Source organism: Haemorhous mexicanus, chromosome 5, assembly GCF_027477595.1.
Source record: "Haemorhous mexicanus isolate bHaeMex1 chromosome 5, bHaeMex1.pri, whole genome shotgun sequence".
NCBI lineage: Eukaryota > Metazoa > Chordata > Aves > Passeriformes > Fringillidae > Haemorhous > Haemorhous mexicanus.
The window spans coordinates 62,518,923-62,540,779 of NC_082345.1; the positions used below are offsets into that span (position 1 = coordinate 62,518,923).

The 21,857-nt window shown below is 44.7% G+C and overlaps 1 protein-coding gene across 1 annotated transcript; it reads left to right on the top strand.

Moving 5' to 3' along the window:
- Nucleotides 1-4,881: 4,881 nt before the first annotated feature.
- SYPL1 (synaptophysin like 1) lies at nt 4,882-10,268 on the top strand. Its single transcript, XM_059847936.1, has 5 exons — nt 4,882-4,950; nt 5,616-5,734; nt 6,901-7,105; nt 7,930-8,118; nt 9,005-10,268. Exons 1-5 carry the CDS (start codon nt 4,882-4,884, stop codon nt 9,119-9,121), a joined length of 699 nt encoding a protein of 232 aa, XP_059703919.1. The 3' UTR covers nt 9,122-10,268.
- Nucleotides 10,269-21,857: the final 11,589 nt, after the last annotated feature.

Here is a 21,857-nt window from a genome sequence, read left to right on the forward strand (position 1 = left end):
TTCCAAATTCCCAGACAAACCCTTCCAAAAAGCAGCCGAGTCAATCCTGCCTGAAGATTCACAGCTCTACAGTACAGTAACTTAGAATTGTTATTCCAACTGCACACCTCATATTCTTTGTCCTTTGTAGCTAATTGATATCTTCTAGAACTCTCTCTTCAGTGACAGTTCTCCAAGGGATGTTGGAGAGCAAGGCACACCCCAGCACACTGCCCAGGGGAGGTCCCATGGCACCCAACCAACACCTGTAGGGAGATAAGCTATGGAAATTAAACCACAGGATTGTAAACTGTGATCCCCTGTGTAAATCACATTGCCAGGGAGGGAAGGGCAGCTGTAAGAAACTTCTGCTCAGAATCATCTTCCAGATGAGCCACTGCCTCTCTGGGCAGGGCTGTGTGCCCTCCTGCCCTTTGGAAATGTGCACAGAAATGTGGGGGTAGGGGACACGACCACCTGCTCATCAGTGGCTTCTACAGGCATAGAGAAGAATAATGAGAATTTTTCCACATGCAGTAGTAGAAAATTTAAATTCAAGGCAGCAAGGATACCAGTAATAGCTCAGAGATAACGAAACTGATATGAGTAAATGCAAAAGAGGCAGTGTAAGATTGCTAGGTTTTTTTTTTTTTTTTTTTTTAATGGTACAATATCTTGTGAAATCTAACTTGTATTAGCCACAGAACTTAGAACCTGCTTGGATGCAAAAGATGACTGGCACATGTGGTGAAATATGTCTCAAGAACTTTCAGCAAAAATCAAACACATTAAACAGTGATTTCCAAGCTTTGGAATAAAGGCAGAGGTGTGCTACAGAAGTCAGGGAAAAGGAACAATCTAACTTAATGTTGTTGTAAGAGAGCCAACGAGAAATAAACTGAATAATAAATATACTTCCAGGTCTAAAGAGGAAAGATTTACAGAATCAAGAGTGTACAAGCAAATAGAATAAAGCAGGTCCTTGAAAACACACAGATAGCTAACAAAATGCAGGAACTGTCTGCAGACAGATATGGGGCAAGTTTTATTTACTATGGGAGAAAGAAAAGGACTTTCTTCACCTGGTGTTTCCAGCCCTGCTGAATAGACAGTGCTGGGGACAGAGCAGTCCTGGGCAATTGTTCCTCCCCTGACAGATAAGTATTCACTTAATCACCCACTTTGCTTTATCTGCAAACACAGAGCTCAGGACTTCCCTGAATTAATCCTTGTTTGGACTGCGTAGGGGATTGGATGGGCAAAGAACACAATGAACCATCAAGTTCCACTTGATGGGTTTTCTCCACTGCTATCACAAACAACAATATTGCAAATATTCTGATTTCCCTAAAAAACAACTTCCAGTGTTTGTCTTCTGTTGGAAGATATTCTCAGAATCTCATACATTATGTTCAATATAAATTATATTCTTTGATTACATGCAGGATCCTTTAGATAAAACTGTCTCTTTGTATAAATCTCTGCCTTTCCTGTGTATACTCCCTTGCAGGCCAGCAGTAATACCTGTTAGTTACTCTTCCTTTTGCTAAGCCACCCAAGTTCTTTCAGTCTTAGAAAGTGAGCTCTCAGTGACTCTTAATCATCCAGGTAGTTTGAATTATTCTTCCACAGGCATTATTCAACGAGACTGTTGCACAGTGCTTCAGGGGAAGCCCCCTCTCTCCTCACTGTGCTGTCTCTGTTGCACACTCATCTGGGACAGCCAGGAATTCCACTGCTCTCTCCCACAGCTCTGTCAGACACCATGAGACCAGATATAGAGATGCCACAGGTTTTGTTCTTTTTTTAACCCCCGAGGGATGGGACTTGGTATTCTGAGAAACAATTTTTTTCCACTAATTATATTGATTTCCAGTTAAAGAACAGTAAGGTACCTGTTTTCTAATTAAATCAGTGATTACAAGAGTTTTATATCCTTCTAGAGTCATCAAATAACAGGCCAAATTCCTCACAGAACCTGAATAAAGTTACAGTGTCAAACATTATCTATCAGCCCAGCCTTTTGGTCTGCTTAAGCACTGGCTAATCAGCAAAACCTGACTCCCAAATGACCACGCAGCTTGACATTAACTGCATTGTTCTCATTTAATTCTCTGTCAAGAGGGTTCTGCAGCAGTCCCCCTTCCTCCTTTCTTAGGAACAGGGATGAGTGGACAGGCCTGTGCAGCCACAGCAGTCAGACCCCTGGCTCCCAGGGTTTCAGAGGGGACCCTCAATCACTGTCCACATTAACAGAGCTCCTTTATCAGCCCTGTCCAAACTGGGGGTGCTGGCTATTGACAACTGGTAGAGAAGCTTTAGCAGATGTGACTCAGCACTCCCCTGAGCCCTGCTGGAGTGGAAAGGATTTGTTACATGATTAGCATATTAATACTGCCCTGCTTTTTCCCAAGTACAAAATGCAATACTGGCTGTTCCTGCTTAACCTTTTTTTCCTTCCCTCTTTCTTTTTTTTTTTTTTTTTTTTCTGTAGATTTTTATACTTTGGTCACTTTTTCTCTAAGCAAAGCTGATTTTGCAATCAAAAGAACTATTTTTTTTTGTTTGGTTTGTTTGTTTTTGGGTTTTTTTTTTTTTTTTTTTTTTTTTTTGTAGTGAACATTTTTAGCACTCCTTACCTATAAAGTCTTTCTGCCTAAACCTTTCCTTGCAGAGACTTGATCCAGAGTTGCTTTCAGGTTATGAAATTAGCCATTTGGAAGAACCACCTGCTTTTAAAATGTTTAGTATCACTTTGGAATAAAATCCACAAGCAGAGATGCTCCAAAATACTTTTAAACTCAGGGAAGGGATAAGTTCTATGGAGTGAAAAATTAAGAGCCTTTCCAATTTTGAATTAACGAGCCCACAGCCAGAACATTGTATGTAGTTCAGAGTACATCCCTACTGGACATCTGACATCTGAGAAAGCTTGAGGAAGAAAAAGCATAGAAATCAGGACTGAGAGCCTTTTTGAAAAATTCTTTAAATAATGGCATTGTTTTAATTAATTGACAAGTGGAAAAGCAGAGTAATCAAACCAATGTCTATATGTATTCTTAGGGAGATATATTGCCTATGGGGTTTAAGTAGAATATGCAGAAGAAGGAAGACAGCAAAAATTGCAGAGGCACATTGGATGGGAGGACAGAGAGTTACTTGGTTCATTTAGGTTGGACTAAGATTGTATATGTCACATATGTAGAACAGATTTTATTTGGTGTGGAAGATGTCAAGAAGATGAGCAAATAGACATTTCACCTCAGTCTGTCCCTGCTTTTATACTCCTATTTTACTCCTTAAAGGCACTGGCTGTGCAGGCAGTGAAGCTAACCAAGGTGGCCTGAACCCTCAGCACTGCTTGTCTGGATCATGGTGGATTTTCTGGGAGTTTCATGTGCTATTTAACAAAGCTGTAAAAGAAAGGAAAGAGCCATCCTTTCCACAGCTTTAGCTTGTACTCCCTCAGGATCTGCAGCAGCAGGCAGATGTCAGCACCTCTCTGGGTCATTGCACAGAAAAATTCTCCTTGAATTGTGTGAGAATGGCAGACCCTGTAGCCACTCAGGCAGTTTGCAGCAGTGCAGCCCCAGGCCAGCTGAGCACTGGCTTTGTTGCCATTCTCACAGGTAGTTCCAAGCCTGGAAGCTTCCTCCTGTATTCCTACCCTTGGCTGGCCTCCCGTGACTTACTCACAGCAAGAGCATCTGTTACACAGCAAACTCAGTCAAGCCCCCAGCCCCCACAGCCCTGAGCAGTCCTTCCTTACCTGCTGGTTTCAGGTCCATAGAGCACCTCAGCTTGTCAGACCCAGGGCTGGGGAGCTGCAACCCCTCGGCAGCTCCATCTGAGCCAAGGGAGAGCTGATCCTGGCAGTGCTGGAACTGAGACCCTCAGCACACCACCACCATCACCACCAAGCACACCTCCGCTGCCCTGTGGAGGCTGCAGGCCCCCTTTGGCACAAGCTGCTGCAGCCTCTCACTACACCCAGGAGCTGCACTCAAAGCCAGCTCTTCCACTGGCATCTCCTCAGCACCTTCTGCAAGGCTGCCTGGCAGCAATAATGGCACTCAGCTGGGACCCAGGGCCTTTGGCCAGGATCTGCTTGCAGGTCTTGCTATAAGCTGTCAGATCAGCTGGATCCTGCTAGAAGCAGCCACAGCCTCCCGTAGCCACCCCTTTCCAAGAGCAGCACCAGACGCCCTGATGTTCTTCAAAGGCCCCCAGCAATCCCAGAAGGAATTCCTACAGGATCTTGAATCAGAGCCAGGAAACTGGCAGTGAGTGCTGTGCCCATGGCCACCTTGGCTGTCCATGGTCTCTGGCCAGGGAAGAAGGAAGCCCCTCTGAGAGTCCTCAAACCTTCTTCAGCATGAGCTTTAGCTCTTCACTTTTACTGATGGTTAACATATCAGCAACAAAGTGCAGTCACAGAAAACAATTAAAGCTTAAATAGTCAAAGGCAGTCAATGAGATTTTGGCAAGCACACAGACAATTAAAACTTAAATAGTCAAAGGCAGTCAATGGGATTTTGGCAAGCACGTAGACTGCCAGGTGCCTGTGCCTTGTTTGCCATCAAATCATCAAGCTCAAGGTACAGCACATGTAACTGCCCAAAGTGTGCTGGGTGGGAGAGAGGAAGAGGAAGGAGCTGAGGAAGCAGTCACTGCTGCCTCATTGCCCAAAAGAGCCAGTGTTGTTCCTCCTTGTGACAGCCCCTGCACCATTTCCCCAGCCAGGGCCTGGGGCTGAAGAGCCCCACCTGGGTATCTGTGGGTGGGTCCATGCCCACCTCCAGGTGGGGGGTGTGGCAAGGGGTGCCCTTATAGAGACCTGCCAGGGAGGCTGCAGCAGTTGGCTGGTGCTGGTTCCTGCTGGCTGCCTTGGGCTCTCCCAGGATGGTGGGCTTGAGGATGGACATCAGCATGCTCCTGGAGCCTCTGGGCTTTGTGAAGGTCCTTGAATGGGTGAGTGGAGCTGGGGGGGGCTGTTTGCTGTGCCTGGGCTGGGTACTCCTGGGGAGGTGTGAGCCCCTGGGCTGACAGACCCTGCCCCAGGTTGTCCAGCCCTGGGCTGCTCCTCAGCCATGCCCTTGGAGTGTGGATACATGCACTTGATGTGTTAATTACAAGTGTGTTACAGCAGCTTTTGCTGCTCTGTCTTGTGTGTTATGATGATTGGAGATTTAAGGTCTGGATAGTGAGAAAAGGGAACATAAGAGCTATTTAGAGAGTCAAGTTGATGTGTGATACTCTGAGCATGTACTGTCTGTTTGAATTCATAGTTGTGGATGTGCAGGACTTGTAAAAATATTTCCTATATCACCTGCAAGAAAAACTATGCTGGCTGTTAGCATACAAAAAAACCCAACAAAATACAAACCCTGAAAAATTTTCTGTACAACTGAAAATAAAATATAGAGAAAGCACTTTTAAATGGGCTTTGGTTAGCAGTGTTGCTCATGCTTTTGGATTTCAGAAACTCAGCATTTTCTTCTTGACATCACTTCATACTTCAGCTTTGCTAACTTTGTTGCTATTTCTTGTCCCTAGCTATTTCAGCGAAATGTTGAGTTTCCTTCCTTGGAGCTCTAGTGGTGTGCACTAATGTGTCTGTGTATCAATTCCTACAGGTTTTTGCCATCTTTGTTTTTGCCACATGTGGAGGCTTTCGAGGTGAAACTGCTCTTCTAGTTTCCTGTGAAGGTGTGGTAAACAAAACAGTTACAGCTGCTTTTACTTATCCATTCAGGTGAGCATTAGCTCTTCAGGTATTACTTGATAATTACTTTTTATTCCCCTTTTCCCTATCTGCCTCCTTATGAACACGTGCTTACTGTATAAGTGAAGATGTGAAACTTCTGGCTTGCTCTGTAGCAGCAATAAAATATTTAGTTGAAGTCATTCAAAGCACTGTATTTGTTAGTGCCCTACAGAAAGAAGTAGTTAGAAATGGCAGTAGGCTTTTATGCTCTGCATTACTCTATCTTAAGCTCTAGTCTAGCAGTGTATGAATGCTACAGAAGGTAATTAGTAAGACAAAAACCACAATCCATTTTAACAACCTAATTCTTCATCAATTTGTAGCTGCTTTGGAGGTCCAGATAAGATTATTTTGAATGTGCCATTATCCTATTTTTGTTCAGAGACTGAATGGAAAATTATTTTCAGTTTATTCCAGCATTATCTTGGTGAGGATGTTGGGCAAAAAAGACCTAAATGCTTCAGTGTCATTGCAGTGCTCCTGTAGAGACAAGCTCCTTTCCTGGAGCAGCAGGAAGGAGGTTTCCTCTTAACTCTTGCAGCTGCACAGCTATGGAGAGTGCAGTGTTGGTGTTCCATATGTGTTCAATAAACATAATAACATAAAGAAATATAAAAATTGATTTAATGGAGGCAGTAAAATACACTACAACAGTTTAGAATTTGGTCACAAAACCCAGCATTTGGAGGGGGGAGAGGATCTGAAATAATTCTGAGCTGGTCACAGAGTGGTCAATGTAGTCACACAGCTTAATTTATTCAGCTTCAGTGCTTGTGGGTTTTGTAGCTAAATTGCCTCTCAAGTCCTGATCACCTTGTTTAACTGCCAAGTAATGTTGCTAAGTCTGCTTCCAAATTGGGAATTTTTTGTTCAACCACTCTAAAAAGGCAGTTAGGGTTCTTCTCCTGAAGGTGCTATTGTGTATCTTAGTGCAGGACTGGATACAATCTTCAGAGAGCTTGACAAATCTTTGTGTTGCACAACTGATTATTTATATATCTGTAGTGTGTCTTTCAGAGTACACTTATACAATCAGAATGCTGAAGCTCTGTTGCTGTGAAGCATGGAGTATAATTAATGAAGTATAAACAATGAAGAAAATTAAGCTCTGGCTGGTATAGCAAGCTCTGACTATATGGATATAATCTTCACAGGTTGAATACTGTTGTATTTAGTGCACCAGACCCAAAAGGCTGTGGTGGTACTTGGACTGATGTCTACCTCATGGGTGACTTCTCCTCCTCTGCACACTTCTTTGTTACCCTGGCAGCATTGGTGTTCCTCTACTGTGTTACTGCCCTTGTGGTGTATATTGGATATAACCATGTGTATCAGCAAAATAACAAGTTTCCACTAACTGTAAGTAATACTGAGATGTTTTAATGCTTTGACTTTGAAGCTGCAAAGGGATGAGAAATATTGTTAATGCAAGAATAATTGGTGAATATCCAGTAGTTACAAAAGTTAAAGGGAGTGTGAACACAAGTATCTCAGACTGGTCCCTACAGGACTTGAGCAGAAAAAGGACCCAAAGCCCTTGGCCATCCTGGGCATCACACCTTATGCAGTTATTGAAGGAGTGGAATGAACTTTCACTTTTTCAGATGAACAGTATCTTCACCACAACTTTTCTTTTGTATCATGTATTTGCGTGTACAATTGTTCCATAGGTGGGACCTCCTCTGTTAATCTGAATTTTTTCCCTGTATGGAGCACCTGCTGCAATTGGCAGAGGAAAATAGTTACATTGTGAATTTTAGTCACCTTTAATATTGAAGCTCTGAATGAGAAATTTTATAACATGCCTGAAAATGGACAAGTGACTTTTCAAACCAAATTTTAGCCTATCAGCCATCCAGACTTAAATCCTCTGCCCTTATCCCATAACCCTCACTTTACTTAACTTTGGTTTAAATTCTCATAAAATAGGTGCTAGGCATCTGATTTTAGAAACAGATTTCTTAGGTTAGGATTGTCTTTTGTGACTATCAAGCACAAGCATATAGTTTTGTAGCTGGTCATCAACACTGAGTTGTAACTATAACATTGTTAACGACTAAATTTGCTTGTGATTGTTATCACTGATGCAGTTATCTTGGTGATATAACTGATACTGTCTCTGCCTTGCTCTCACATACATGCCTGCATTTTTTAACCTATTAATGAGTATTTCTCCTGTGCAGGACTTGGCAATCAGTGTCTTGATAGCCTTCCTGTGGCTGGTCAGTACGTTTGTTTGGGCAAAGGCGCTTGCTGACATCAAGGTGGCCACAGGAGCCAGCATTGTTCCAGGAATTGAATCTTGCAAAGCACCAGGAACAACTTGCCATTTTCTTTCTGTGACCAGCATGGGAATTCTGAATGTGTCTGTGGTATGTATGCCTTCCACCATATGGGTACAGAAAATGTGTTGGGAAACAACAAATGGTACCTGAGAGCCCTGTTCTACTGATTGCAGGTGTTGCTCTGTGTTAAGATTTCTTTTTGAGCTATTTGTCATTCAGGTCCATTAAGAATGTGGTGAAACACTGAGCAAATAACTTTTTGGTGGAAACAAGTTTTTTTCTAAAGGAAACTAAGAGAAACATCTTGCAGGATCTGCCTCTAGAGCTGTTACATGCAGCATTTCTAGACACATTGGCGTGTCTATTTATGCTTTTAGCCAAGAGCAACTTAAAATATCTTACTGAGCCACCCAAGTGGTTTGGTGACTGATATAAGTAAAGAGGAAATGCTGTGCTGGTGCTGAACCTAGCTTTTCACTCAACTGTGAACATTTTTACACGTCAAATTGAAGTTCCTTGAAACATAATGGTATGAAGCTCATGTTCATACAAAGAGCACTTCATATCAGAGCAAATTAGGTTTATTGTATGATCTTCCTAGTGAATCCTACTTTTTAAAACTCAGGCTGTTATTCATTGGCCTAATAATAATCAGTCATTTGGTATGAGAGTTCATATGTGAGGGTGCTCAGTGACTGAAAAGAATTTGTCTAATTCTGTGTGAAGTATGGAGTAAGTTTGACTATCTGGTCTACAAAGAGCTCTGTTAAACAGCTAAGATAGCTTTTATTGCTCTGAAGAGTTTGGAAATGGCTTGCCAAAATGAAAGGGGTGCCAAAGATTGTCTCTTCAAGGCAAACCAGTAACAAGCACTTTCTGGCTTTTTTTAAAAAAGGAAAAACAAAATCCAATCAAGCACAACAAATTTAATTTTACATTTTCTCCCCCCCCTTTTTTTTTCTTTACCCTACAGGTGTTTGGCTTGCTTAATATGATTTTATGGGCAGGAAATGTTTGGCTTGTATACAAGGACACCAACTTACACAGCCAATGGAACAGAATTTCTGAAAGTCCAACTGAAAGGGTATAAGAACAAGTTGGTATTTTGAAGTGCTTCCACTTTCATGTCACACAACGAAGAGCATGGAGCCACAAGGATTCATTTCAGTAATGACTGAGTATTCGAACTTGTATACAAACTTCTACTTTGTGCTGTGGTTTGATGGAAGGTCTTAGGTAGTCCAACTGAAGTGTTTAATCATCATGCAATATATTGTGTCTTTCAAGGCTGTGCAGCATTGTATTACAGTTTTTGAAGAGCAAAATGAAGAGGTTATCTGGATGTTGACCCTTTCTGGTTCTTAAATTAGCCTTATAAGGAGGCAAGGCTGAGGAGCAGCTCTACCTGGGTTATTACTGCTTCATGTTTAGTTCTGCCACGTCTTCTCTGAAAAATGGGAAAGTAAATTCACCCAGACCAGGTAAAAATGTAGTTCAATTTCTTCCTGCCATTGATACCTTGCAGAAGTCACCTGAGTAGAATTCATGGCTCTGTCAAAGTTGCAGCCAAGATGTGTAGGTTTTCAGACAGTCCTTTCAGATCTGCTGCTGAGCCTGTCAGGAAGGACATTACTTCTATATTTAATGTCTTGTTACTGTTTAACAGCTTGAGGACAATATCTGAACAAGGCAATTTGTTGAATGAGTTCATAGCTTCAAGTCTCACTAATATGAGAATTTCTATATGGGTGCAATAGATTATTTTTCCTCCCTCACCTCCTTCAAGTGTTTAAATCAAGTATGGCCCAAAACACTTACAAATACTGTAGAAATCAAAGTTGATATGGTCTGCTACTGCTTGGGCATCTCTCTATTACTTTTGAGGTGCATGAACAAAGTTTGTTCATGAAAGGATGGAAGGGGAGATGTCTGAATATGACAAATTCTTCATTGATGTTCAGCTCATTCATTGGAAATGGTATTTGGGTCTTCTCGTGTGGGCTTCTTTATTAAGGTGTCTGACTCCCTGTGAATTGCCCAGAAAGAATGCTTCAACAAACTTAATACAAAGGCTGTTCAGTTCTTTTTGGTTTGTTCAAACTGTTTGTGGTAAAAACAGACATAGTGGTGTGTATATAATGCAAATTGTAATTGTTTGGTGTGCCAGAGCTATTGACCTTCTGATAGTGAACTGTAGTGTCAAAGAGTGTAATAAAGTCAGTGTGACTGCTGCTGAAGGAATGTGCCTTGGGTGCTTGCTGCTGCAGCAGTGGATGCAGATGCATTCATTGGCTTTGCAGCTTCTGGGGCAGGGCTTTAGCTGTGGTGGCTGGAGGAGCTTTTACACTGGGGCCCTGAGGGTTTTTTTGGTAAAGAGGGCTCTGTATCACTCCTGCAGGCTTCTGCTGCCTAGTGCTGCTCAGCACTTCTTCCTGTCAGTTCAGAGCAGAGGCTTTTGTAACCATCCAGAATTTCATTTGAATGGCCTTTTGGAAGAGGTAATATGGGCAATATTCACTTGTTTGCATCACTGTGTAGGTTTATTAATTTAAAAATACATATTTCATCCTAAAATCTGAAACTCCTATTTTCATATTGTCTAAGAAAAAAATATGGTAATTATGCATTAAGTTTTTCAGTCTTTTGGACTTAAGGTTACATGTGATGTGGCTAAATTTTTTTTATTAACCTCTAATATTTTCAACAGAACTATGTTACTGTCTATTTCTTATGTGCTTATCTATTTTGTCACAAACAGATCTGTTAGTCATTGGTGTGGCCTAGTTGTACAAATGGTAATAGTGAGTATTTTTGCACACATGAGCTGTAATGGATTAGATCAGTATATGCCTTATTGATGGCTGAGGTCTAGCCAACCAGTGAAACAGAGCTGGAAAGCTCAGCACACTGATTGTTTCAACAAAAGCTTTAATGTCATACTCACTCAAAAAGACATCCCTTGTTTCCTTAAGGCTGAAATTTACCCTTATGCTTTTTGTAGAAGAAACAAGTGTGTCCCACCCCCAGAGTGCTGTCCTTCAAAAGACGAGGAGATAGAGTGTGACAGGCAGGACTATAGCTGGTAAAATAGAGATTCACAGAAAAGGGATTGTGTTTTGTGCAAATTTAGGCTGCATGTGTGTCTGTTCCACAGAGCTAAATGCAGAGCCAGGTTGCTGTTAACAGGCCAAGGTAAGTGTGATATGTAGTCCACAGCAAACAAGATGTTAAGACAGGAAAAGTTAATCCCGTGTGCTCTTCAGGCTCCTTAGGATAAAGCTTGTTTCCCTCTGTGGGGGGAAGGAGTGATGCAGAAAACTGCAGGCTTTGATGGCTGCTCGGGTCCTGCAGCTGGGATGACATGGAAAGCATCATGCAGCAGGGGTAAGCAGCTGCTCTCATTTACCCTGAACACCCACAAAGGGCTGAGCAGTCCCTGCCTTTGAAATAACATCATATTTGTGCTGGCAGCACCCACACATTCAGTGTCTTATTTACTGGGGAGGGGAGGGGGTGGCTGATTTACCAGCTTTATCTTGAGAGCACAAGAGTCACCACTGCTATCAGAAGATGCAGTGTGCTTGATCCCTCTGTACTGAGGCAACAAAGGGCCTGGATCTCTGCCAGCTCTCTACAGGTTTGTAATCCTCAGCTGGCAGCAATTTTACTTGCAGCCATCAGTGGAGCAAGCTCATAAAAATCCTCTCATGCTGCAGGAATTATCCTGGTGGCAGGCTATAGTTGTGCAGCCCTAGCAAGTCAAGTGCTGTATGATCCCTGGTGTGATGCTAGAGAGGGTAGAAGGGCTGTAAGGTGATGGTGAGGGAAATAAAGCTGAGGGGTCAGCACAGGCTCAAAATAGAGAACTCCTTAGTCAAGAAGAAAATCCATTAGCATTAGGAGATGTTTAAGAAAGCAAATACATAGTGATTTAGGCTGCTGTGACCAGTGATCTGGGGAATCAGGCCTCTGTGGCAATGCTGGGAAGTGTATATTCTGTATGTGCTACTCCTGGGAGCGTCCCTGCTGTGGGAGCTGGCATGGTGTCAGTGCTGGCTGAGAGCTTTGCCACCAGCCTGCAGGAGAAGCAGTAGGAAATTAAATCCAAGAGAGGCCTGGCACTGCCAAATCCCCAAGAGCCAGTGGCAATAGTGCAGGATGGAGTCACTCTGGGGTCTGTACTGCTTTGGCCCTGTCACCTCAGCAAGCAAACCCATCTGCAGCACAGGCTGGGGCTGGGACACTGAAACACCAGCTGACAGGCCAGCACCATTGCTAGGATGGATTGTACTGGAGCCAAACAGTGATGGGTGGTGAATTCCTCAAGGCTCTGGCTCTGCTGCACGCTTGGCTGGCTGTGGTAGCCATGGGGGTGGAGCTGCTGCTGAAGGAGAGAAAGAAGACAGATGCTACCTTGATGGGAAGGGCTGTGAGACTGTGGGTTCATCACCTGCTTGTGCACACAGGGTACCTGCAGCCTGCTTGTTTCCCCTCATTGCCCAGAACTGAGCAGCACATAAAGCTGGGGCCATGCTGTGCTGGTTTGGCTGCCTGCCCTACTGCAAACTCCTGGGCAGCTGGTAGGGCACCTCACTCCTGGAAACTGCCTGAAGCCAGTCCCCCATGCTTCCACCAAGGCCCCACTCCTGAGCAAGTCATGACAGCACAACAAATATTCTGGATCATCATGGATCATCTACTTCTGTTCTTGTGGGAGGACTTAGTGTGTGTTCATTCCTAACAGATTTGCTGTACTGCCTAAAGCAAAACTGTTGTCACAGAGACCAGAGTCAGAAGCAAGACTGTGCTGCTTAATCACCTTGAAATACTAAGCTGAATAATTAGTCAAAAGAATGATACAGGATAGGAGTGCATCCTCCTCCTTAAATATTAGAGAATGAGGGCATTTTCTTCAAGTTTAAGATCCAGTCTCTGTATATTAGTTGTGTTTTAGAAACTAATTCAAATGTGGAATTCCCTTCTGTCATGGCAAGTTGAACCCAGGTGTACCCTTATAAACACTGCTTTCCTACAGACACTATGTATTTAGAGCAGGGAGAAGAAATTAAAATTCTAGCCTTGTGGTTTTACAAATTTTCCTTTTAATTTTCAGTTGTAACATCCAAAAATTTGCCTGTACTCAGTAGCACTCTTCCAGCCTGGATCTTTCATTCTTCATCCTGAGTTAGGAAAGCAGCAAGATAGAGCTGTGTTGTGCCATCCATAAAATTTGTGGCCACATGGACACAGTCAAAGCTTTGCCCGTTGTTTCAGAACAAGCACTCTAGGGGCTAGGGAAATATGTGCCAACCCTGACCATGTTTTTCTTTCATTCTTTCTTTGAGGAAATCTTATTCTCTGTTATCCATGTTTTCAGTTAATGTTTCACTGTGGGTTCTGCTTGGCTGATACAGGAATGCTTCCTCAGGCTTTTCCCCCCCCCCCCCCACCTCCTGGAGAAACCCCATGATGCTCAGTAGAGTATTCTTCTATAAGAGTATTCTTCTTGCTCTCTAAGTAGGTTCCCTCTCATTCTGCTACATCAGTGTTGGCTGCAGACAGTAGGGGTGTATTTGGACAGCTGGCTCTCATGATCCATCAGGCCCATGGAATCTGATTGATTGCTGTTGCTGCCAGGAGATGGTACCTGCTGCTTGCAGGTACCTGTGGCCTGACAGCAAAGGGTGGTTTGTGCTTGTTGTTACATCCTGCCAACAACTGAGCAACTCCTCATTTATTCCTAAATCTGGCTCTGTCTTTTCTTGGCTTGTGACTTCACGTTATTGCTGCCAGCTGGGTTTCCTCCTTACCTGTCTGTGCAGCCTTTTGACTTAATGCAGTCATGGAGGAGGCTGTATGCTGATATTTAACTCACAATCTGAGTAAAAACTGGTATTAGCACAAGTTTTAATCAATTCACCTGTTTGGCTTCAATTTCATTTGAAGTTTGAAGTAGCCTGCACTCAGATCCAGAGTTGCTGCTTTCTGTGGCCTAAGATCAGTAGCTGAATCCCCTGGGTTATTTCTTGTCATGTAAAGCAGTTGTCATTTCATATGCTGCACCTGCCCTGCCTTGGGATGGTATTCTATCTGTTGTTATACATGTTGATCTTCCTAGCTCCTTTTTATTTTCTCATTTATATATAACATCCCCTAAATCATCTTCCTCCTTCCTCTGGTGACTTCAAATCTAATTCTCCACTACTTTCTGCAGATACAGCAGCTATTTCTAATTTTTGCATCCCGATCTGCTTTTGCAAGCATCTAATTTTAGCTTCACATTTAATATGATCAGGTTCCCTTGGAGCTCTCCTTTGCTCTGGGGTGAATGGCTGCACTGTGCATGCTAATCCTTCTGCTGGATTCTCCTGCTTTACGCCTCTGTGGCTTTTCTTTCCCCTTTTCTGAATTGAAGATACTATATTTCACTATTACCTTTATGAGCTACTTGACTGTAATCCTTTTCAAGTTTTGTAGTATTTTCTTTTTAAACAGCTTCCAGATCAGAGAAATTATTTTCTGCTTTTACACTGGCTCTAGCAGAACAAAATGTTTTAGCTTCTCCCCCAACAGCCACATTAATACAGGAATTGTATTCTCAAGTTTCATTTCATAATCACTCTAAAATAGCTAGAGAACACTTATTTCTATATTGTGCCTGATCCTCTGAACTGGAATGGCACATCTCTTCTTCCACAGAGAGGTGGCTGCAGCATGGACGATCTCAGGAGTGGTTTTTTGTAGATTCTCTTATATTGCTCAGATTTTCAGTTGGCATTTGGGTGGCATCAGTGGCTTGTTGAGGCCTCTGCCTGCGATGACATAATGATTGCTGTCCAGCAAAGAAACAAAAGACCGGGCAAACTATAAAGGACAGATGTTGGCTGTCTAATAAAAACTCTTTTTCTGGTACCTAGCCTAGTCTGCACACAGCAAAAGGAGATTATGATGCCTAGAGACTGAATTTGACTGACTCTTGCACGGGGAGTTTTCCCTCTCTTCAGAAGGGCCACTGTTGGCTCTGGGCCCTTTACTGACATGATGTGTTTCTACTGCCCTGGAACAGGTCCTGCTTACACCATGGAAACAGCCTGAAATTCAGATAGGCATTTCACTGTGAGCTGACCAGCAAAGATCCCTGATCAGCAGCAGAAGAGGAGGGAACACAACATTCTCATAATGAGTGCCAAGGAGAAACATGGGGATAGAGTCCTGCAAGCTGCAGCAGCTCAGAGCTGAATTTGGGGTTTTCAGAGGTTCCCAGTAGTGACTGTGGATGCAAGGCATCTTTATGACAGCATGCAGGCAGTGATTCCAGGCACGACACCAGCAGTACCCCTGGAGAGGGCTGATACAGAATTTGGCATGATACCAGGAAGGTCTCTTCCTAGAAGATCATGAGTGCAGGTAGATCAAGCAATCATGGTTAGAAAATAAAATAGTATGTGCTTGTAGAGGAGACAAGGATGATTATTTTTAGCTTTAGTTTCCACAGAGACTGTGCATCAAAAGTAATGAGAAAGGACTGGCAGGCACAGGAGGCTTTTTGCATTCAGCTCCTTGAAGAGCATCTAGAGAATGAAGATAGACCAAGAAATAAATTTGAGAAATGCTTTGTTAAAGCAAAAAAGCCAAAGGGTCTGTATTTCTTTTTTTGTCCTGAGGCCCTGAAAGCTCTTAAGTAAGGAAGTAATTTAATTTTGTGCTTTACTGACTGTCTGGTTTAATATGTGGCCAATGTGGGCACTCAGAGCTTTCAACATTTTCTTGGTGGAAGTAGAGCAGGACTGCTGCAAACTTGGAAGATCTCTATTTTCTTCTTCAAGAGACCATGAACTTACTTAATTTTCCATGAGCTGGGCAGTTACTTGTGTGGATTTACAGCAAGTGCAATAGGCCCCCAGGCTGGAGAGATGGAGTTTACTGGCCATGCATATGTGCTGGTGGCCCAAAATGGACAGAAAGGATCAGTCCCTTCTGGATTCATCTCTTGAGCTGCCATTCTGTTGCAGCCACGTGTCATGACCTACAGCTAGCAAAGCTGAAAGGACAGTGATTCTTTCAAGCAAGAAGAGCCAGCAGAGTGATTACAGCCAAGTTCTGGCTGGAGGCACCCTGGGGCTGGCTGCTGCTTAATTTTGTTAAGAGGGTAAGTTCATGCCCTTCTAACTCTGTGGAAAAAGCTTCTGGTTCAGTGATGGGGCAGGATCTCTCCAGGAGCATGTAAGAGCGTGGTATTGATTCAGCACTGGCTGTGCAGGAGGAAATCCCTGTCCTGACCTAGGTGTCAGAGCCACACTAAGATGCTCTCCTGAAATGTCAGTTTCTCTAGTTCTTTGTTGATCATCCAAGCTGGCTCCCTCAGTGCATGTGCACCCGTGGTGGGGAGGGGACAAAAGGGTGTAAGGTACAACCTGCAGCTGTGCTGGTCCTGGAGGGTGCCCTGCTGTGGGTGAGCTGTCAGCTGTCCCAGGGACACCACCCACCCTGTGCAGACAGACATTACACCAATGCTCTGCTCACTTCCCCCTTCTCTCTCATCCCCTCCGGCACCAGTGGGGTTGGTCAAATGCCAAAACACATCCTGGCATCAGGCAAAGTAGTTTGGGAAATTCTTCACTTAGGTTTATGTATCACTGAGCTTGATATGCTGCTGTTAGACATTGGTGGAACTTGGATCTACCTGGACAGGCTCAAATGGGGTGCTCAAATATTTGGGGAGGCTTTTGGGGTAGTGATTGACAGAACAAGGTGTCAAACTTCTTCAGACCCTTTCATAGCTGAATAGCAGCTAAATAGGTGAGGTTTCATATCTGGATTTTAGTCCTTGGTTTTTAGTATTTCGTAGCAAGCAAATACTGCTGTATTTTGGTATAGTGACTAGGAAATACCTTTTGGCAGAAAGCCACTGGCAGAAATTAGTGTCCATTTTGATGTCTTTGAATGCTGTCACTTTCCTAAACTGCTGCTTTTTTTTCCCCCCCTGAATTGTTGGGGTTTTCTAATCTCGTAGATATTTCTGCCACAGGCTGCAAGCTTTCACATCTCTAAGGGCATTTCAAAGTGTATTAGACAGCTAGCCCTGGTGCTGGTAGTTAATAGAGGAACCTCAGCCTCCTCCCTAGGTGTCAGTGTGGTTATACTGCTCGCATGAAGTGGGAAGATGTGATCAGGCTGGATGTTGGAGGGGAGGAGCATTTAGAAATTCAGTGTGAAAATGGATTGAATATGGTTCTCCTATCTTTGGTGCCCATGGCTGTGCAGAGAACTGCCGGAGCATCCTTCCCTGCCTACAAAAGAGTAGGTGATGAAGTACAGGAGCACCCATCCTGTGTCTCAGCTAAACAGCAAGGAACGGGTTCAGTTCAGTGTGGCAAAGGGAAGAGCTCAAAGCAAACAGAAAATAGGTCATTTGATCGTTCCTGGAGTGACCCAGTGCGCTCTGCAGCGGAGAAATCCTGTAAGGGGATCATCTCTTTCCGGATACGCCTGCATCGCTATCGGGCTCCTCTCCCTCGTTTTTCTCCAATTCACTTTTCCTTCTGCCTGACCCTCTCTCACGGGCCCTGCAGCCGCCGGCCCTCCGGTGCTCGGGGCCCGTGCGGAGCTGGGGGAGTGCGGGCAGCCCGAGGAGCCCGGGGCCGGTGCCGCCGGTGTCACCGCGGGGCTGGGCAGCGCCGGGGCCGCTCCGGGGCGGGGGGAGCCCGGGGAGGCTGAGAGAGCCCGGGCAGCAGGGGCGGGGAGTCCGGAGCCCCGGGAGGCTGCGGGAGCCCGGGGGCAGGAGCGGGGAGCCCGGAGCCCGGGCGGCAGGAGCGGAGCTCCGCGGGCTCCCCGCAGCAGTGCTGCCCTGGGCCAAGGCCGTGCCTCCGCTCCCCCGCCTCAAGCGCGGTCCTTGCCCTGCCTTCCTCTCTGCCAGCAGCGCCTGGAGAGTTTCAGCGGAGCAGCCGCTGACACGATGGCACAGAGCCCTTCTCTGCCATCGCTTTCTGTACCTGCAGGAAAGGAGAAATGGCTGGAGAGAACTGGGACAAGGCCAGTGCCTGCAGTCTCTCCTCATAAGAGAGATGCTCCAGACCCCTCACTGTCCCTGTTGCCTTTTGCTGGACCCTCTCCCCTCACAGGGTGCTGTGCTAAATGTGCAGATACAGCAGCTTGTGCATCCTCCAGCCTTCCTGCCCACATGGACAGGAGCCAGGCTGCAAACCCTCCCAGAGTGAGGTTTGTGTGCATGGGATACACACAGCCCCTCTGGAAGCAGCCAGCTGTCACAGCTGCCCAGCAGGCAGTGATGGCCACAGAGGGGCTAATCCTGTGCAAACACAGACCTGCTGCTCCAGTCTGCATGGCCCCAGCTGGTGTCCACAAGCAGGAATCAGAAATGAAGCACAGCTGCAAGGCCAGACCAAGCTGTGCCTTGCCCATGTCATTTCACCAGCTGAAATCCCAGGCATCTATTGACCTACAGCAGCTGAAGTTTTGTACCAAAGAACTGCAGAGTGGTACTGTTCTTGAACACAATTCAGGGTCAGATGCATTCATCTGTTTTGTTTGCAGGTGTGTCTCTCACTCAATAACTCCTAGCCTGCTGCAGAAACTTGCTGAAGCTCCTGGCTGGGCCCATGCTTTTCTACTGGGCTGCTTTGATGCACATCTCATGACATCTGCTTCTAGATAGAGAGTTACCCCACGACAGGTCCCAGAAAGCAGACCTTGGAGCACTGACAAAGTGTGGGTGGTGGCCCATCTCCCCCTGGGACCTGAGCAGGCAGCAGCAGAGCCCGGCTGACCTCCGTGCTGGTTTTCCCTCGTTTTCAGCTTCCTCAGGCACTGGAGCACCAGGCCTGCCCTCACCTGAACAACCTGGGCTGAGACTCAGCTGATTTACCTTTGTGTGCACTCTGTAGGCCTTGGTATCTGATCTAGGCATGCAGAAAGAGCTGCTTTCAGGGCACAGCTCATCTGATCTATTCTAGATGTCTGCTTTTTAATAAGCCACCCCCACTGTCTCTTTCTCCCCTGTGACAACACAGGGAGCTTGCAGGGACTAGTTCAGACAAGGCATGTGCAGATGGAGCCCAGTGGGGGCCAAGCCTGTGCTCAGCCTTTCAGCTGGAGCTGTGCAAAGGGCCTGTTGTGGCTGGGGGTGTCAGACACCCAACCAGCATGGGCATGTGCAGTTGTGGCTGCTTGCTGTTAAAATGTTAGTTACATTATGGTGTTGCAATCTGGCTCTCATAAAATAAGCTAGCAGCCAGATTCTTTGCTCACGAGGAGAAGGATTGTTCTCCTTGTCTGTCTCTCCTCCTCTGAGGGGATCCAAACACCATCTCCTGCTCCTATGAGCAGTCACAAAGTGGCAGCCTCCTGGGCAGACCTCCTCCACCTCTGCAGCTCAAGTAGTTCTTACGTGTAATTCTCTTTTAGATCACAAGAAATGTAGTACCAGCACTTTTATATTCCTTGATACAAATGAAGTTACATTGCCAGAAGCTGAGACTTCTGATGTTTATTACAAGTGCTATTTATAACACCAGCATGAAAGCAGAGCCTTTGGAGAAGAGCACAAAAACCCCAGTAACATGATCACACATAAACTGCCTGGGGGAATTAGACCCCACCAGGAAAAGTGACCTGTGCTCTTTCCTAATCACTCTTGAAACTTTCAGAGCAATGTCAATCCACAGATCTGGAAGCACTTCAGAGATGTGTAATAGGTGGAGATACAGCAATTAAAAGCTGTGGCAGAACTCACACTGATTTTTGTAGATTTCAGATAAAATTATTGCGTAACATGCAATAGGGCAGCTGTAGGTCAGGAACTGCTGCCCCCCAGCCAGTCTGCTTGAACCACCAGGTGCCTTTCCTCCTCTTCTAGTCTCAGCTTATCAGTGCCATCACTCTAAAATAAATGGCACCAAAGTTCACACTTTGTGTCTGTGTTCACAAACAGAGCTGTTGAAGACTAGAGAGGCTGTTCTCATCATCTAGTCTGACCCTCTACAGCACACAGCAGCTGTTCTTGACCTCTGAAGGCTTCAAATGATGGAAAGGGCCCATGGTCTTGGCTAATTGTTCCAATAATCAAATGCCTTTATTGTGTAGAGCTGCACTTAATCTTTGCTCTCAGTCCATCTAGCGGCAGTTCTAGACACTGACTCTGTGTTCCCAAAAGACTTCTGAATAAAAAAAAAGCACAAAAGCTCCTCTGACAATTAGAAGAGGTTTCAAACATTTAAAGCTGTACTGCACAGCATATTATAATCTTCTATTTTATGAAAAAAATATATGTTACTCTTATATTCAAAGTATCTTTTCACATATTGTTTGATACAATAAGTAACAAGCATACACCTGGGTCAGCCAGTTCTACCTTCTCTGCTCTTGTCCTGCCAAAGACAAGCCAGAGACATGAATGAGACCAAGGATTCATCCTTGATTCCTTCACAGGAAGGAACACTTATAGTAGTAGAGGCAACTGATAGGAAAATGATGCTGCTTAACATAAAGCTACTGCTCATGTAAAACCTTGTTATTCCTTGATTTTGTGGATCCTAAGCAAGGGAAGTAGCCCTATGCATGTCCAAAATAAGGTTTTATAGGAAAGATCAAGATGAAGAAAGAGTTGGATCTGGAGATCAGCGTTTCACACCAGGAAGGGTGAAGCTGTGCTTTGTGGTCAGCACTCTTGTTTCCTCATGTAGGAGCAGCATGGGACTCACAGAATGCTTTACCTTGCTTAACCCTGCCCCTGCAAATGCTGAGCACACCAGCTAAACTCACCTCAACTGGATGCAGGCATTCTAACAGTGTTAGTGCTTGAATCTGGCATCTCTTATTTCCATGGCTCCTCTTAATTCAGCTGTCAGCTCTTCTGAGTCTGGACTATGAGAGCACCACTCCAAGAGCAGTTGCTTTTCACCCAGCTGTTGCCCAGCTGTGGGAGACCATGGCACCAGCAGTGTTGGCATACATGGAGTTCAGAGCCTGCTGTGATACCAGATTATGCTGCTGTTGGGGTTTTTTCTAAGAAGGAAGGAAATAAGTTTGTGCAGTTCAGCAGCAGGAGCAGTAGTAAAGAAAGATGAGTATTCCTCTGCCTCTTTGCCAGTTTCCTGGCTGAGACTACAGCCTGTCTCCCCCTTGCCTTAAAAAAAATCACTTATCCCTTAATCACTGAAGTAGAGCTAGAATAATCTAGGAAGCAAAGCAGCTGCCCTAGAGAAATGCTCAGGAAAGTAAGTACAAAAACCTGTGTGTCTTCCTGACACAAAAATAATACAGTTAACTTTTTCAGGTAACAAAGTCTAATGTCTGGAGGTGCCAGGTATGCATGTGGATAGATTGGTGTCAGAGTGCTAGGAAGATCAGAGTTACAGCAGCACTACCAGCTACTGCAGGGTTTCTTTATGTCACTGGAAAACCACCTGAATAGAAACTGAATGTTCTGCATTTACAGCTGAAAAATGCAAACAATGGTGGGTTGGAGGACTGAATGTGTGGCTGCCCCTGTTGGTGCTGGAGGGTCAAACAATGTTATGACAACTGCCATGGACACAGTAAAGTGATAATGTGCTCAGGGAGTATAAATCAGTCTTTCCTATCTGTATCATTGTGGTGTTCATTACACACTGGGTTTCTGATTGTGCAACAAAATAACATTTGACTGAAGATGATTGTGTTAGGGAAGTTGCTCCCGAGCCAAGCCACTCCTTTGGAGCACAGCAAAGGGTTACAGCATCATGACAGCTGTTTTTGTGAAATGTAGGATCCAGTAATTTCACTGTGGATTTCTCCATCCAGGTCCTTCATGACAAAAACAATGTATG